This window comes from Gadus morhua, chromosome 8 (genome assembly GCF_902167405.1).
Source record: "Gadus morhua chromosome 8, gadMor3.0, whole genome shotgun sequence".
NCBI lineage: Eukaryota > Metazoa > Chordata > Actinopteri > Gadiformes > Gadidae > Gadus > Gadus morhua.
The window spans coordinates 5,612,521-5,630,195 of NC_044055.1; the positions used below are offsets into that span (position 1 = coordinate 5,612,521).

Here is a 17,675-nt window from a genome sequence, read left to right on the forward strand (position 1 = left end):
TCCAGAATGGACTCAAGATCCAGAATGTAAATTGTATCAAAATTGATTGATACAAAACTCAACACTCAACGTTTATGATCTGGACTTGAGTCCAGAATGAAGCATTGAGTATAGAGAATTGTTTCGGTTTGATAATTTAGTTTGATGCAATACAAACTTTTGCTCAAACGGCCAAGATCCAGAATGGACTTAAGTACATTCTGGATCAAAAGGCTCGAGTAATGGTATTGATCCAATTTTTCAAACGTTTTGAGTATTGTATTCTGTAAAAATAACTTTTATTAAAGTATGGATGATAGGGACGGACTTAAGATGGACTCATGTCCACTCTGGAACAAAAAGTTTACTGTGTATTGTTTTGTGACAATTTTTGTGAGTGGACGTACAGGAAGGCATACCTCAACACAATGTCGTTCACAAACACAGCACCTGCTTTTGTAAGTTTGGGATCAAACCTTTATTGTTTCAAAACTCTAATATCTTTTACAATACAGTCATTATTGTTACATTTGTGATTTGATGGATAATGTACAATGTCCTCCGATGATGATGAAACACAAGTCACATGGTTATTCCTTTCTACATATCAATATGTTTATGACGCAAGAAGTGTGTGCTGTTGTGTTTTATATATATATACACCTTATTTCTGACAGCTCAATGACTTCCCTTTTGAAAATCAACAGAAAAGCATGGGCAAGGGTGAGTGGGGGTAGGCGGGGTTTATTTGAAAGTGCATTTCAAGGATTGCGATGACGACAGGTCCTGGCCGGTCGCTCATAACATACGTCTCGGGACTACCGGGAGCGCCATACTGCATTGTGGGTAACAAACAGCCTTTACTACATATTTCAAACTACAACATTTATCTGGATAAGTAAATCAAATAAAAATATCAGTATGCATGCCATGAACATTCCTCCATTAACATTTATAATAAATGGATCTTTTTCATTTTTGAATTATGCAGATTATGATACAGTATTTACCACAATAAAGGACAAATCGCTGAATGGAAACTAATATCGACATCCAAATACTTTCTTTTTTTTTGTTTGTTTCGTTCATCCTAACACACACACACACACACACACACACACACACACACACACAGGCCTGTACACCAGTGAACAGGGCGACCGCCTCATAAAGCAAAAGTTTGGTCCACATGAACGCGAGTAAAAAAAAAAAAAAGATTACGGAAAAAAAGTGAGGGCAGGTGGGATCCTTTTGAAAAGATAAAATAACCAAATAGTATGACACGCTTCATTCAATTTTCACCGCCTTTCAATTATGAAGTAGAGATTCGCTTCAAAACTCAGAGAACGTATGCAATATCCATACGTCACATACATCGCACGCAGACGGCCGATCAGACCTTCCGGTTCCACGGCACCGCCTTTACCCGGTAGAACTTGGTTCCCAGGGGGACTTTGAAGCGGTTCTGGGCCTGGAGTGAGAGAGGGACACACCTGGGTCACATCAACGAGCTGGTAGCTGAGTCAGCGTGCCGACGTACGACACGCAGAGGAAACACGGCAGGGGGCTCGAGGGCTACGTCCGTACTCTACCTTTTTAGCTTGACAATATTCCTTCTCCATCACCTTCCCGAGCACCCATGGCCTTCTGGACGTGCCCGACGCTGGAGGTAAGGAGAGAGACGAGGCATTGATGACGGCCTCATATTATAACGAACTAGACCGATTACAAGCTCACGAACGCAGTGCAGTGTCGAGCTTCAAGATGCACAACCAAATAAATGCATACAATAAATATGCAGATAGAATAATTATGCAAACACACAATATATATAACTAAATATATACATAGAATAATTGTGTAAATACCCAATATGTAACCCATAAATACATACATAGAATAATTGTGTAAACACACAATATGTCAACCAATAAATACACATATACATAGAATAATCGAGTAAATACATAATATATAACCCATAAATACATACATACAATAATTGTATAAACACCCAATATGCAAACCAAAAAATACATATAGGATCATTTTGTATTTTTTTTTACGTTTTTCTAAGTGAAAAATGTCCCTTTTAGCAGCCATAAATCCCGGCCCGTTCCAGCCTGATTAAAGCGTCACACGACAGCAGTAGCGCGTGACGCAGCGAGCGAGCGAGGCAGACCTGGCTTTAGGTCCAGCGCGGAGAGGGACTCCGAGTGGAGGAAGTAGAGGGTGGGGCCCACGGTGAACAGCACGTAGTTGTCGTGCCTCTCGTCCAGGATGATGAGCACCAGGTCGCCCACCTGGAAGCTTCAGGATGGGGGGGGGGGGGGGGGGAGGGAGACAGGAAGTGAGCATGACCGGGGTCATCGTGTTCCCTCCGTACCGACGACCCCACGTCAACACAATGGGTTTCTCTCTCTCTGTGTGTGTGTGTGTGTGTGTGTGTGTGTGTGTGTGTGTGTGTGTGTGTGTGTGTGTGTGTGTGTGTGTGTGTGTGTGTGTGTGTGTGTGTGTGTGTGTGTGTGTGTGTGTGTGTGTGTGTGTGTGTGTGTGTGTGTGTGTGTGTGTGTTTCTCCTCCGAAAGCGACTTGGTGGTGTTTGAGATGCAGGTCAGTATGTGGGAATCGAACCCAGAACCATTGGTTCTGGGAGTCCGGCACCCTAGCCATCCACCGCGGTGTTGAGTGGGTCCACTTACTCTCTGATGGCGATCTTCTCCGAGTGACGAGAGGAGACGGATGACATGCTCTGGGACATCTAGATGCCAGGGAGAAAAAAAAACAGGAATTTTAGATACATCAGGGCCCTAGGTTTGAACTGGTAATCACTCTTGGTGTGTATTATTTTGTTAAACTCAGGTTTATACAAAGCCATTTGAATAGATATGCTAGATTGACAAATCACAGGATTTTACCCGTGATAAAATCAACCCAGGAAACCCAAACAAAGTGGCTTCTAAATTACATTGATTTACTCTCATGATGCGTTTTTCCACTCCGGGCTGGTTTATGCCTTTGGCTTTCAATGTTTCTTTGATGCTACTGCCACCCAGTGGCGGTGGCCCCACACAGCACCCCGGTACAAAGCACCAATGAAAGACGCGGTAACGAGACCTACCAGTCGCTGACTGAGGCGCTTGTTTTCTTCTTCCTTCATGTGCAACGTCTGCGGGAAACACAGGGAAACGTGGATTTAGACGTGGCCATGGGAACAGACAGCCGTTTGCGCCGTACAGAGCCAAAGTGTAAAGCAGGCAGTTTAGAAGTGGTCGTGAATTCACCCTTTCAAGAAGGATTATCCTCTGCTTCTCCTCAGTCATCAGAATGGTGTCACTAGGGAGAGAAAACAAATATTTCTCTCTGAGAAATATCAAGAATTCTTATCAGTGTATTGTCATTAAGGTTCGCATTCAATATCACAACAACAAGGGTTTAAGGGGCAGACTGAACCTGATTAATTGTACTCATTAAAACAGACTCTCTGTCTAATCCTAAACTGCCCTGTACTGTCCTTAATGGATCGGTTCCGGGCTGACAGAAGCCGGGCTAAGCATAAGCCGGGCTAAACAGAGGCCGGGCTAAACAGAGGCCGGGCTAAACAGAGGCCGGGCTAAACAGAGGCCGGGCTAAACAGAGGCCGGGCTAAACAGAGGCCGGGCTAACAGAGGCCGGGCTAACAGAGGCCGGGATGACGGCGTTCATTCCTCAGTGAGGGCGGAGTCTCTTACTGCATGGCCACCATGCTGGCCTCCACGGCCGATTCCACGCGGTCATGCTCCTCCTCCCCCACCGGCATCACCGAGGCCAGGCGGTCGGGGTCGCCCGGGAACTCGGGGGCCCCGTACCCGGCCGCCGTGGCCCCGCCCTCGCAGGGCTCCTGGGGGGCCAGGTGGTGGGCGGGCGGCGGGTGATGCTGCGAGGTCATGAAGGTGGAGGAGATGAGGGCGGAGCTACGCATGCGGTTCAGCTCCTCCTCCAGGTGCTTCTTCTCCTGCATGACGCTGGCGCGGTCCTCCGACAGCATCTCGATCAGGGCTGGGGGGGGAAGGGGGGGAGAGACCAAGGGGAGACAGGGGGAGAGGCAGAGGGAGACAGGGAGACAGTGGGAGACAGAGGGAGAGATTGAGGGAGACAGAGGTAGACAGTGGGAGAGACAGGGAGACAGTGGGAGAGACAGAGGGAGACAGTGGGAGAGACAGAGGGAGACAGTGGGAGAGACAGAGGGAGAGACAGAGGGGAGAGACATGGGGAGAGGGGGAAGAGACATGGGGGAGGGACAGAGGGAGAGGGGGGAGAGTGGGGAGAAACAGGAGGGGGAGACCGGGGGGAGAGATGAGGGGGGGGGGGGGAGAGAGGGGTAGACAGAGGGGAGAGACGGGTCAGCGTGGGGTTCACCAGAGATGTTCAGCAGTGGAGCTAGAACGTACTATATCGCATCCTTAATGCACCCACGTACTCCCCCTCCCTTTGGGCAGGGTGGAGGAGACCTCATACGAATCTACCCCCAACAGGGGCCACTCCACCCTCCCTCTTGGGGAGGGTGGAGTGGACCTCACACAGGCTCCAGACGGGGTCGGCGGGGGCGGACCTACCTTTGTCCGTCTCCTGCTGCTGGCTGACCTTTCTCAGGCTCTCCGTGAGCTCCTTGATGACCTGCTCCTTCTTCATCTTCTCCCGGGTCAGCACCGTGTTGAAGTTAGTCTGTGGAGGGCGCAGCTGACCAATCAATTTCTGACTGTCTTTCTACGATAAGAACTGGTTGTTTTCCTTCCAAGCCGCTAAACATAGTATATTTACAGTTATACAGGCAGTGTGTCTCGCTCAATTACAACCGCTAGTGCTTAATTACCCTGCACGCAACTATCATGTTTACGCAAGGTTACCACAGCATTCCACCACAGCATTCCATGTTGTATGAACGCATCTACAATTACAACCAAAACACACACACACACACACTAAAACACGCTTACACAAACAAGGCTAGAAATAACTTGACCTTTTAGGGCGTGTGTCAACACGTGAAGCAATGTTTACTAAATGTCTGGAGGGCTGTATAATAAATTATAACGAAGCTTAAAATAACAAATGCCGTTTAAATTCCATCATCAGATTGAAACGCAACTAAGCCACCTTTATTCAACGCTTCAGTGCCGACGCGCCTTTCACTCGACAGGTGCGTCACTCGCCGTCTAGACCAGACAGCTCTTCAGACCCGTCACTCTCACTCTCTCTCTCTCTCTCTCTCTCTCTCCGTACCTGCTGCTCGGCGATGAGTGACGTCTTGAGGTTCTGCATCTCCTGGTCCTTCCTCCTCTCCAGCAGCTCCATCTGGCTCTGCAGGGAGGCGCGCTCCTGCTGCAGCCTCTCCTGCAGCGCCGAGTCCAGGGACAGCGGGGAGGCTGAGGCCGGGGCGCCACCGCCACCCTCCGCCAGCAGGGCCTGGCCCTCCTCCCCCCTGGACGACACCGCGGAGCAGGAGGGGAGGGTTAGGTGGTACGCATCAGGAGGGGAGGGTTAGATGGTACGGGGATGAGGGTTAGATGGTACAGAGGGGAGGGTTAGATGGTACAGAGGGGAGGGTTAGATGGTACGGAGGGGAGGGTTGGATGGTACAGAGGGGAGGGTTAGATGGTACAGAGGGGAGGGTTAGATGGTACGGAGGGGAGGGTTAGATGGTACGGAGGGGAGGGATAGATGGTACGGAGGGGAGGGATAGATGGTACGGAGGGGAGGGTTAGATGGTACGGAGGGGAGGGTTAGATGGTACAGAGGGGAGGGTTGGATGGTACAGACGGCATGGCCCAGCCACAGGCGGTGAATGATAACAGGGAGCACATTGAACCATCAACAGCATTGTTTGTTTTGGTTTTCATACGATCTGAAAATTTGATCCCAGTCTTAGTTCCTATTCTCTTGGGGGATATTTGACTCGCGTACTAGCTCAGAAACTAACACTATGGTGATTTTAGGGAGCAGAACATAGACTCGGAGTAACTACTGCAGTAGTTCATCCGTTTTACTGAAAGAGAAACCAATAAAATAAATCGTTAATGTTCTGGAATAAATGTTACGAGATTTCCTTCCCGAACACGTACCTGTTCGACGACTTGCTCTCGTGAAGTTCAGTCTCAAGTTTCTGAATTCTGTCCAACAGCCTCGCCTCCAGCTCCTTCTTCTGCGCCCCCAGTTCCTGAACCTTGGAGGCCTCCTCCTCCCTCTCGCTGCCCCGCCGGGCCTCCGCCTGCCGCTGCCCCTCCGCCTCCTCGTGCAGCTTCTGGGACAGCAGGTCGTTCTCCGCCTGCATGTCTGCGCTGGCGCTCCTGAGCTCCGCCTCCTGCTCATGGGACCGCCGTAGCTGCTCCTCCTTCTCCTGCTGCAGGGCGGCGACCCTCTGGCCCAGCTCCTTCTCCCTCTCCTGCCGCTCGGTGTCGGCCCCCTCCGCCTCGGCCGCCCGCCGCTGCAGGGCGGCGACCTCGCCGCGCAGGCCGCCGCTCTCCACCTCGTGGCGCTCCACCAGCTCCGAGATGCAGTGGTCCTTCTCCCGCCGCATCAGGGCCCGGAGCTCCGAGAGGCCCACCTCGTGCTCCTCGCCGCGCCGCCACAGCTCCTGTCCGAGCGCCGCCAGCTCGGCACGCAGGCCGCCCGTCGCCGCCGCCGCCACCCGGAGCTCCGCCACCTCCGCCTGCTGCGCCCGCGCCTCCTCCAGCGACCGCGTCACCTCCTCCGCCTCCGACTCCTTGAGGGCGAGCTCCACCTCCAGCTTGCAGCGCAGGTCGGCCAGCTCGGAGGCGCGGTCCTCCAGCTCGCCGATCCGCCCGTCCTTCTCGGCCAGGGCGGCGGCCAGCGTGGCGGCCGCCTCGCTCAGCTCGCCGCGGTGCGCCTCGCTCAGCTGCTCCTGCGCCTCCCGGTGCCGCCCGGAGAGCAGCTGCAGCTGGGCCTCGTGCTCCCGCCTCATCTCGTCCTCCCGCTCCTTGAGGTGCGAGCGTTCCGCCCCCTCCAGCTCCTCGCGGAGCTCCCGCTGGCCCCGCTCCGTCGCCGAGCGCAGGCTCTCCAGCTGCCCCTCCAGCGAGCCCCGGGCGGCGGCGAGGCCCTGGATCTCCTCCGCCTGCTCCCGGACCGTCTGCTCCAGGGCTCGCGCCCGCTCCGCGTGGTCCGCCTCTGCCCGCGCCCGCCGCTCCCCCTCGCCCTCCAGCCGGGCCAGCTCCGCCTGCTTGTGGTCCAGCAGCGCCTCCAGCTCCAGCATGGCCCTCTGCACCTCCTTCACGCCGGCCTCGTGGCCCTCGTTCTCCCGGGTCAGCGCCTGGACGCGCGCCTCCAGCTCCTGCCGCAGGAGGAGCAGCTCCCGCCGGTGGCGCTCGCCGGCCTCCTGCTCCTGGGCCGGCCGCATGCCGTCGACGGCGCCGCGCACCTCGAGGCACATGGCCCGGAGGCCGAGGCCGAAGTCGCGCTGCTCCTTCAGCACCAGGCCGCGGAGGTGGCGCAGGTCGTCCTTGACGCTGCGCAGGTCGCCCTGGGACTCCTCCGCCGCGACGCGGTACCGCTCCGCCGCCCGCTCCAGCACCGCCGCCCGGGTGTTCTCCATCTCCAGCGTGGTGCAGTCCAGGATGCGCTTGTTGTCGATGGCGTTGATGACCGACGAGTAGAGGGACTCCACCATCATCTCGGGGCTGGTGGGGTCGCTGAGGGCGGCGGGCGAGCACAGGGCGGCGCCCTCCATCACAAACTCGTTGACGGCCGACATGAAGTCCGACTCGGGGCTCTCGGCCAGGGAGTCCAGGTCCAGGGAGCCCTGCTGCAGGACCAGGTCCATGTTGGGGTGGCCGATGGTCTCGAAGTCGAAGGTCTGGGCGTCGATGCTGTCCGGGGACAGGTCCTCCGCCGGCGCCGGGGCCGCCGGAGGGGGGGGCTGGCCCGGGACGGAGGGGCTCTTGAGGTTGAGGGAGGGCGTCTTGGAAGAGGAGGTGGGGGTGGTGGAGCCGGGAGTGCCATCGGACTGCGGGGTCATGGCAGCGGACCGCTGGCCGCTCTGGCTGCAGGAGGCCTGGAAGGAGAAGGTCCCAACGAGTCGATTATGTAAATGTATTCATATGAAACGCAGCTTGAACACATTTTGGAATTTGTGTTTGGATTGAGCAAGATGTTGCAATTCAGAGCAATTGATCAATAGATTGCGCTTGGGATTGAAGAAGATTTCGAGAATTATGACAAAGACTCAATCTCAAGTCATCCATAAAATATTAAGATAACTAGAGAAAATAAACTCTTCCACCAATAAAAGGTACACTTTATCACTATTTAAACATAAAATATGAAACGCATCTTGAACACATTTTCAAATTTTTGTTTGAGTCAAGCACGATATTCTTTGAATGGAATACACAGAATGGGAGCACGCAAACAGAGCAGCATATGGCCATACGTCGATTCCCCCAACGGCTACTTCCCCTTTATCTGTACATCGTTAATAATTGAACCGTCAGCCACTGAGAGAGTGACATAGATAAGGGGGAGGGGGGTTTTGCGAGTCGAGAGGTGGTCCACAGACATAGATAAGGGGGAGGTGGTTCTGCGAGCCGGGAGGAGGTGCAGACATAGATAAGGGGGAGGGGGTTCTGCGAGCCGGGAGGAGGTGCAGACATAGATAAGGAGGGGGTTCTGCGAGCCGGGAGGTGGTCCGTAGTACCCTCTGTTCGTTCAGCAGGTCGGTGATGGTGCGCGACATCTCGTCCATGCTCTGGGCAGCCTGGACCAGTTGGTGTAGCACGGCCACGTGACGGTTCAGAGGCTCGAAGTCACACAGTGTGGGAACCCTGAGGGAACATTCAGAGCTACGTTTATAGAAAGGTCACGTAAAATATTAAACTGGTGCAATCATCGAAATGATCAATTATCAATTATGATTTTTACATCATAAAGCTAGGGGTAGGCAACTTTAGTCAAGCCAGCCGGAGCAAGCTTGATTTTGAAAGTACAAACAAAAATAAAAAACCCTCTTCAGGCCTCCCTCCAATTAATACAATTATAAAATAGGTTAGAGAATGTTGATTTTTTTTCTTTATCATTATTTCCCCATCAACTGGTCGCAGAGTTGGTCGAATTTCCGACAACCAGGATTTATTGTGTTTACTACAGCCCTCCTCACTGGGAGGTAGACCAACATGAGGGCTGATTACAGGCCTGTGACAGCCACAGAAACAAGATTGGTTGCTATTTTGGGTCAGAGCCTCTGATAAGTAGATTGCTGTTGGGATTTGAGGAGAATTTCAAGAATTATCATCAAGAATCCTTCTCAATACATCCATAAAGTAATAAGTTGCCTCGAGAAAAGACAGCCAAGACAACTCCCCCGGCCATATGGTCAACTATATCACAGTCACATCTACGTCTGTTATCATGGGCGTGATTCAAGACCGTTACTCACATGAGGAAGGGTTGCACCTCGGTGGGACAGCAGGACTTCAGGTAGTGCAGATCTTCCAGGGAGATGTCAGGAAGCTCGTAGTCAAACCTTCTGGGCTTTCGTGTCTGAGAACAACAGCGGTTACATTAAAATTGCAAAAAAGTTCCCGTGGACGTTATGGACTTTTTCTGTGTGGAAATGCAGACTTACACAAAACGATGTCGGAGGCCAGGAATCTAGTCCTCTGAACAGACGATTTCTGAGAAACGACCTCCCTGAAAGGCAAGAAATTAAGATTTAGAAAGGGAAATACAATTCTGGGGCGCATTTTACACCAGACATACAATTTTAACCACTTGGGACTAGGGAACGCATACTTACTAAACAGCTTCCCAAACGTTTCTCTTTTGAACTTCTCTGCCTCGTAAAGCTGCTTCCCGTCTTTGACAAGAGCACAAGCCCACTGAAAAGAGCGAGAGAAAGTAACGGTTTGAATTCTTGGCAATTCAACTCCTATTACAGTACGTTCTAGTCAAGATAAAAACCCAACATAATTTAATGAAAACATGTGGAGACAGCTTTCCCTCAGCTCATGTCGGAAGATTGAAGCTGCCAAAATGTGACAACTTTTTCCTTCTATGAATTCACAAAGTCAGTATTAATTGAATGAACAAGATTGTCGATTCACCCATCTGTGTGGTGAGGAACTGCAACACTATAAAATATGCCGAGTGAACAATCAGCTTCATTGGCTGAAAAGCAATAAGATCTCATTTGAAAATAAACAACGTTACTGCCAATTCCGAAGTTGTAATTCAGTTGGCCAGAGGTAACTCTGGTGTACTTTTCCACCTAGATTAGGACGGTGTAACCCCCAGAGAGAGTGCTGTCCTGTCCTACCCCTGCCCCCCCACTGTTGACCCTGCCTGAAGGGTTTCTACACCGCATTGCAGCGGTACGCTAGTACAGTTGTTCAGAGTTCACCTACACTCTGCATAGCCCCCCCCCACCCCCCCCCCCCCCCACACCACACTTAGTGTACACACTTATTATATGTTGTACGTTCTGGCACTTCATGTACGCACTTATTGCATGTTGCACGTCACTTAATGTACGCACTTATTGCATGTTGTACGTCAATTAATGTACGCACTTATTGTATGTTGTACGTTCTGGCACTTAATTTACGCAGTTATTGTATGTTGTACGTTCTGGCACTTAATGTATGCACTTATTGTATGTTGTACGTTCTGGCACTTAATGTATGCACTTATTGCATGTTGTACGTCACTTAATGTATGCACTTATTGTATGTTGTACGTTCTGGCACTTAATGTACGCACTTATTGCATGTTGTACGTCACTTAATGTACCCAGTTATTGCATGTTGTACGTCACTTAATGTACGCACTTATTGTATGTTCTACGTTCTGGGACTTAATGTATGCACTTATTGTATGTTGTACGTCCTTGCACTGAAAAAAAATTCTTAACATTGTGTAGCATCTTATCCTAGCTAGTTTTGTTGCATACGGTGAATGGGTTACCCTATCGATTGTTAGCGCTGGGCACTTGGTTCAATGAACATCCTTACTGAACCGACAGAGACAACACGACTGCCAACTCCGAGGTTGTAATTCAATTGGCCGACAGGGACATATTGTCGTTTCTCTTCTTCTGACAAATGTACTTATTGTAAGGCTCTTTGGACAAAAGCGTCTGCTAAATGCCCTAAAAAGGTAAATGTACAGTACCTCTCGGTAGTGGCGTATGAACATCTTCCTGCGCACCACCTCCACCACGGCCAGACAGTACATCTGGGGCACGGTGCTGAGGGCCTCCACCACCCTGACTCGCTCCAACAGCTCCACCAGCAGCCGGAACAGGGCCTGCAGCTTCTCGCCGTCCTGGTCGGCGTGGAGCATCACGTAGCAGCACCATCTGAGGTGGACGTCATAGCACACGCACACACACACATAAAAGAGAAACAATGTTCATGACTTGTTATCACAGAGGCTGTGATCGAGTTACCGACGGGTTAAGGGAAAGGGAACAGGAATACGTTTTTTACATCCAATAATGTTATTAAGGATTATCAAGGTGTAACAATCATCAGAAAACGATGCTCCGTCTAATCCAACACTTCAAATTATGTTCCGTGAAATATCAAGGGATTTCAGTTTGTCGGTTTGTTTCAAGCTAATTTCAAGGGTTGATCTATTTCCCCTTTTGGCTACGTTGCCAAGGGTACAGTCATTCGGTCCGAGGCAGTGACCAATCACCATGCAGGCGCATTAACGGCAGCTGAATGAAGCTTTAGTTGTCCCAAAAGTATTTCGGAGACAGAGTTTATCAGCTGACATTGAGATGAATATTAATATAATATTTGACATATTCCCTAAAATGTGATATTCATTAAGGATGCAGTATAAACATTTCTCTTATATGTCATTGTTATTTTACTATTTTTAATCCATGCCCATCACATTTAACCATGGAAATAAAATAAGAAAAACAAAGACTTGATGCTTTACTTGAGTCGGACTTGGAGATTGTTCGCTAGTTCTTGTTTGGCAGTGGTGCATTTTTGTTTGATGTCCAGCAGCTTCCTGTGGTTGGTCAACATGATCATCAGCTGGTTGGCGTGACTCAGACACAAGTCTGGCAGAACAGATGTATCCTTCAGGTTCTCCGCACGCTTCTGGTTGGCCAGGAATCCCTGTGAGATTCCAAAGCAAAAAGAACATGCACACGCATTACGTACCAACTGTGCAGAACTAGATAAACAGGAAGGAAAAAAACAAGCTTCTTTTCAGTTTCCACCCTTTGATAAGGGGCATTTGAAAACACGCCCGCTTCCTTGTTCCGCTTACCTGAGCAAGTTCTTTCTGTTCATTGACCAGCTTCTTGCAGCTCGCAATCATTTGGTCTAGCGCGTACAACCGGTCTTCAAGCCCTTTGATGGCTTTCATGTTTTGATTATCCAATTTGGCAATGGTGTCTTTGCAATCTGCCAAGAAGGGCTGGATGATCCGCGGGTCAAGCTGCAAGACATATCATATCAATAGGGACTCCCTGCTTTCTTTAAAGAAAAGCTGGGAATAAATCCGGCCGATTCAACAGCGGCCGAGCGCATTCACCAAAGAGCCACGTACCCGGTTGATGGAATCCAAACACTTCCTCACGACGGACTCCACGTCGTTGGGCCTGTCTTGTACATTGATCCAGTCCAGTAGTGTTACATTAAAGTTGGGAGGAAGTGCCATCTCCGGGCTGTCGTCCTCCTCTTCCTGCAGAGCCGCTCGGAGCCCGCCGCTGTCAGTCATTTCGTTGGTTCCCTGGTCGCTAGGAGACCCGGATGCGGTTGCCGCGGGGGCTGAGAAGGACGCGGGTAACTTGGTGGGTCTCTGAGGGCCGCGGAGGATGGAGTCGGTGGACTTCTCCCCCTCCGTCTCGTCGGAGTCCTTGTCCGGGGTGGAGGTGGACTTCTCGACGATCTCCCTGTAACTGTGTCTGGTCAGACATTCCAGCAAAGGTATCTTTGCCATGACGGAGACCGCAGTACCGAGCCTGCAAGCAAAACAAAGCACATTGTTGGCATGAGATATAAAAATCGAATAAGTACTAACAGAAATAGACAAAATATGGTCGCCATATTGTCGCCCTTCCTCGTGCAATACGATTATTTTAAGAATTGCTTTTGCATTTTAATGCTTTATTCCGGACAGGAAATATGGCCCCAAATGTCGATATATTAATAATAAAATAATAATTTCCCTGCTCCTCGAGGTGAAGCTCCACAAGGGTTGGGGAATAATTCGATTACGATTATTAATCGAGATAAAACTCACGTCGATAAGCATTAGACATAAATGAAAAAAAAAAAATCTGATATGGATTTACCTAACAGCCAATCACACAGCAGAAATAAACCTCTACAAACATTTGAGATTGTTGCCTCCCTGCCAAAGGAGTTTGATGTGATAGTCACTCACAGATCTTTTAGTTTTAAACACATTATTTTATGTAGAATAATATCTGGTTTTACAATGTTTTCATTTTGCACTTACGTAAGCACTACATGGTTCATATTTTATATATTAAAGTTCAGTTCATGTGCCAGGGCCTTTGGTCATCCACTTTTTTACTTTTTATGTATTGGTTGTGCCTCTACAAAATTTAAGATGTTTTCTGAAGCCCTGTTAAAGGAGTTTAATGTGAAAGAAGTCAGAGCTTTTATTTTTATTTACATTATTTTCAATAGGTTACAAGGCAAGCTACCTTATATTGTTCTTTTGGGGGGAGATAAAACATGTTTGTGAAGTTAAATGTTTATATTTAAATGTGATTAAATATTATCTTATCACAAATATGGTAATAAACAAAAGTGTATGGTTTAACTAATGAACACTCTGCTTTCTTCAGGCTTAAGCAGTATCAAATTATATATCGTGATTAATATCAAAAAATAAACGGATAATAATTTTTGCAATATCCCCAGCACTAAGCTCCACACATGAATGAAGGAAACTTGAAAGGAAGTTACCAACCAAAGATGAGTAACTGAAAAACGGGTCCTATTATGGCTCTATTTTGCGAAATAATCGTAGTATGTATTCTATGTACAACAATATATGCAATCTGATCGGGAATGTCATTCATTTTAACAAGCAGAAACTAACATAACATCATTAAATCTCCACCAAATGAATGCTTTTGAAGCATAAAAAATAAAATAATAATAATCTGTCGGTTGCCCGCTGGGTGGTGTGGCTAGACATCCTTACACCCGTTCGTCTGGAACACATCAAAATCACTCCACCGCAGTGCAGCTCCATACTTACTTTGTGAGTTTGTATTTGATTTCCTCAAAGTCCTGTTGATAATTGGTGTAGGCGCTTTCGTATTTCCAGAGCAGTTTTTGATAGGAGAGGGTGCAGTCGTCCAGGTTGGCCATGATGGCCGCCCAACCTTGGTGCTGGAGATGCTCGTCGTGAACCAGCCGCTCACAGAAAGAACAGAGCTTCTTGGCCACCTCAAACATTTCCTGCAGGGGGGCAGAGAAGACTCATGAGCTTCAGCATCATCTCTCGGCACAAACTGCATGTTCAGATCTTAATTTGAATCATTCTTTAACTGAGGACGATTCAGTCGGTGTGTGTGAATGTGTATATGAACCGCTAAAGGCCTAAATGTGAACGTAAGGGGGATCGTTACCACTGCGAGTTGTGTTCGCGAGGCCACGGTGTGAAAGACGGCCGGCATCATGAGAGACTCCTCCACCTTGAGCTCCATCTCATTCTCGATGGAGAAGGTGGTCTTGGGGATCGTCGGGGCCCGGTCGCACAAGATCATCTCTTTGTTGAACAGGAATATGGGGTTTGTGTCCTAAGCATTAAAATAAAAATAAAATAAAACAGATTTATATTATTTTTTGTCTTGTTTCAGTGCGACAACCAATATAGTAATTTTGAAGTATATATACTGTTTACAACAAAGAATAAACCAATACATCGATTTGAATGTAGATAATGGTAGCAATTCTAATATAACTTTAAAAAAGGATGGACAACTCACTGTTCCAGCGCTGTAACTGCAGACACGGCGCTCTGCAGCCATGCACTCCCCTCCATTGACAACCAGCACTTGATGCTGTGTTGCAATCTTATATTTGACCTGGATGGCATGTTTGAGGTCCAGCACACTAGCAACAGCAAAAAGACAAGAGTCTTATATACAACACTAGGTGGATTAAACATATTGAATTACATGTTTGGTTGTTATTTTAAGATTGTATACAAATCTTACGTTTGCACAGCAAGCTCTGTGTCAAATGTCAGTGTGCTGCCATTGTTAACCTGGAACACATACAGCTTCATGTTGAATCTTCCAGAGCTCTGCTAGCTTGCCTATCGTCACCATTTAGCCATTCAAAGGCAACCTAGAAACAGAAAGACAAGCAATTTGCATTTAAATTCTGACAAAAACTACTTGCTAAGGAGTAGGACAAGTGTAAAAAAAAAAATGGCTCGTGGAGAGGCATTGGCACGTTGCAGGAATACTTTCCAACTCAAGCGACAATCAAAAGAAAACTTTCAGATCTATTTCTACAGAGACATGGCGTACCTTATCTGCGTTGCTTTTCAACATGTCATTGTCTACCATGTCATTAGTGAGAGCAGCTGAGTCACTGTGTTGACAAGTTGACCCGCTTTATGTCATGACCTAAAGTAAGCGACAACGTAGTAAGGTGGTTCACGATCGGCTGAGTGAGAAGCTTCTGTAACAACGATGTTATAATTCTTAACCACACCATAAATACAGTACATTCATACATTCTATAAGAAAGACCCATACACATGATCAATGACTGTCAGTGTCTTTGCAGCCAACGCAACGGTCGGGCCCGGAAAAAAAAACACTACGTTTGAGAGGCACCCAGCCGAGATTCATTAGACAGATAAATGGATCAAATAAGTGTTGATGTCCATTGAAATACATCCGTGTATCGATCAGCCGTACTAAGTAGTTCCCCTGTAGGGCTTCTCTCAGGCACAACCTTACTTGCGTAAACAGATGTCGGCTAAAATAAGGCTATTACCTGAGCCACTTCACACCTTAGGATGGTTACATCTCTTCCATCTATCGGTCCCTGGATTAAAACCTGTGAATACCCACTAACCACGTACACCTAGCTGGTTACGTATGTGGTTATACACGGACCGTAAGGAAGCAGGGGGGGGGGGGGGGGTAGCAGCTGTTAGCACGTAGCATAAGTCAATGACACCGCCTGGATGCGCTGGCGACTGACTATCAACTAGCAGCTAGCGTTAGCCCCCAGGAGCTACACCCAGCTACGGCTGTGTAATACAGATATACCGAGTTATCCTGATAAACCAGCCGGGGACAGGGACCAGGTCAGGTTAGACAGGCCCCGGGTTGGACGGTGACATGTGAAGCCACGGCCGCAGACGACGTGTACGTCGCTGGTTTCGGTGCTCTTACCTTTGTTTACTCGCATCCCCGATGTGTACAGCACCTCTAGAGGTGGCTAGCTGTGACGCTAGCTAACCTGGTTTATATTGGCTGGCATTGGACTAGCTTGGCAGGCTAGGACAGAGCTAGCTGTATGTGGCTATCCTCCGTGGACAGCTGAGTTGAATAACAACGCGTTCATGTCGCCCGGTGACTAACGTACGTCGGTTAGGATGGAGAGCGTGTGTTTGGCGGTGCAGAAGCCGCGATGTGCGGTGTATATTTCGCGGTAGAAGCTAGGCTAACACCCTTTTCTGTAACTGTCTATTTTGTTGTTTTCGTCCCGTGATGGGCGACGCGGAACCGAGCTGGTAGGATGGGTGCTGTCGGTCGAGCCGACCATGGCGTTGACTGAGTAATTTAATTAATTTGACCGACTGTATGCATGATGATTTTCACACCTTATTGGCTTTTCCAAATCGCATTTTATTTCGGAATACTCTGATATATATGGACTTAAAATCGACATTTAGACCAAAAATAATAATAATAAAAATAATAATATATCTTATTGACTGAGAGACATATCGGTCGAATACATATAAGGAAGAGCGGTGTGGGTAAATTGTAATTGCCTAGTTTCCTACGACTATTCAGCATAATCGTCTTTGAAAGCGTGCTGTTCCGAAGGGTCGGTTCCCGTTCCGGAGCGACTCCCCATCACGCGCTGGTGTCGTCACTTTATAAGCTTGGGGAATTCTGGGAAAATACATTACAGAAATGTCCAGTGTTTTGCTGCAACATGAGGAGGGGTGTGGTTACCGAGGCTGCAGTAGGTTACTGACTGCTGATTTGCCAAAGAGTTATTTGATTATTCTTTACTTTCGTGCGATTGTTTTTCCCACCTGAGCTGCATTCACAGCTTATGCTTCCACCGAGTATAATGCAAGAAATGACGGCGTCTTACCTCGTCTTATTTTTGAGCAATCATACTATAATATCCTATATAAATTGTATTATCATATTTGAGTTTTTTTACTTGTTTATTAGTTAATGTATTTGCTCATTTATTTGTTGTATTTATTTACTATTTGCATAATATAATATTTACAATCGTATACCATCATAGCCAATCTATTTATAGCATCAAGAGCTGGCAGCCTAGATAAATAAATAATTGCATTTTATTATCTTTAATAAAGTTAAACACCCATGAATTTCCACTGTCATAGACTTTATTAAAACATCTTTCTATCGCAACTTCCTTTGTATTATAGCTGAAACATTTTTTGGTTAAGGTTTCTATGTGCCAGGGA

At 48.2% G+C, this 17,675-nt stretch overlaps 1 protein-coding gene across 3 annotated transcripts; it reads right to left on the bottom strand.

Annotated features, from left to right (window-relative positions):
• Positions 1-438: 438 nt before the first annotated feature.
• On the bottom strand, positions 439-17,060 carry rb1cc1 (RB1-inducible coiled-coil 1). Of its 3 annotated transcripts, none has more exons than XM_030362736.1 (23): positions 16,390-17,060; positions 15,193-15,325; positions 14,962-15,088; positions 14,602-14,772; positions 14,229-14,431; positions 12,540-12,954; positions 12,258-12,428; positions 11,919-12,103; positions 11,139-11,325; positions 9,766-9,847; positions 9,595-9,659; positions 9,406-9,509; positions 8,668-8,794; positions 6,080-8,025; positions 5,241-5,439; positions 4,574-4,682; positions 3,710-4,016; positions 3,263-3,341; positions 3,100-3,147; positions 2,681-2,739; positions 2,162-2,289; positions 1,572-1,642; positions 439-1,450 (listed from the first exon to the last, which is right to left on the bottom strand). In XM_030362736.1, exons 2-23 carry the CDS (start codon positions 15,261-15,263, stop codon positions 1,373-1,375), a joined length of 4,932 nt encoding a protein of 1,643 aa, XP_030218596.1. In that variant the 5' UTR covers positions 15,264-15,325; positions 16,390-17,060; the 3' UTR covers positions 439-1,372. The 3 variants fall into 3 exon arrangements, with proteins under 3 accessions (XP_030218596.1, XP_030218599.1, XP_030218597.1); XM_030362739.1 differs by having other exon boundaries at positions 3,263-3,314; positions 16,390-17,059; XM_030362737.1 differs by lacking the exon at positions 16,390-17,060 and adding an exon at positions 15,986-16,135.
• Between the last annotated feature and the right edge of the window lie 615 nt (positions 17,061-17,675).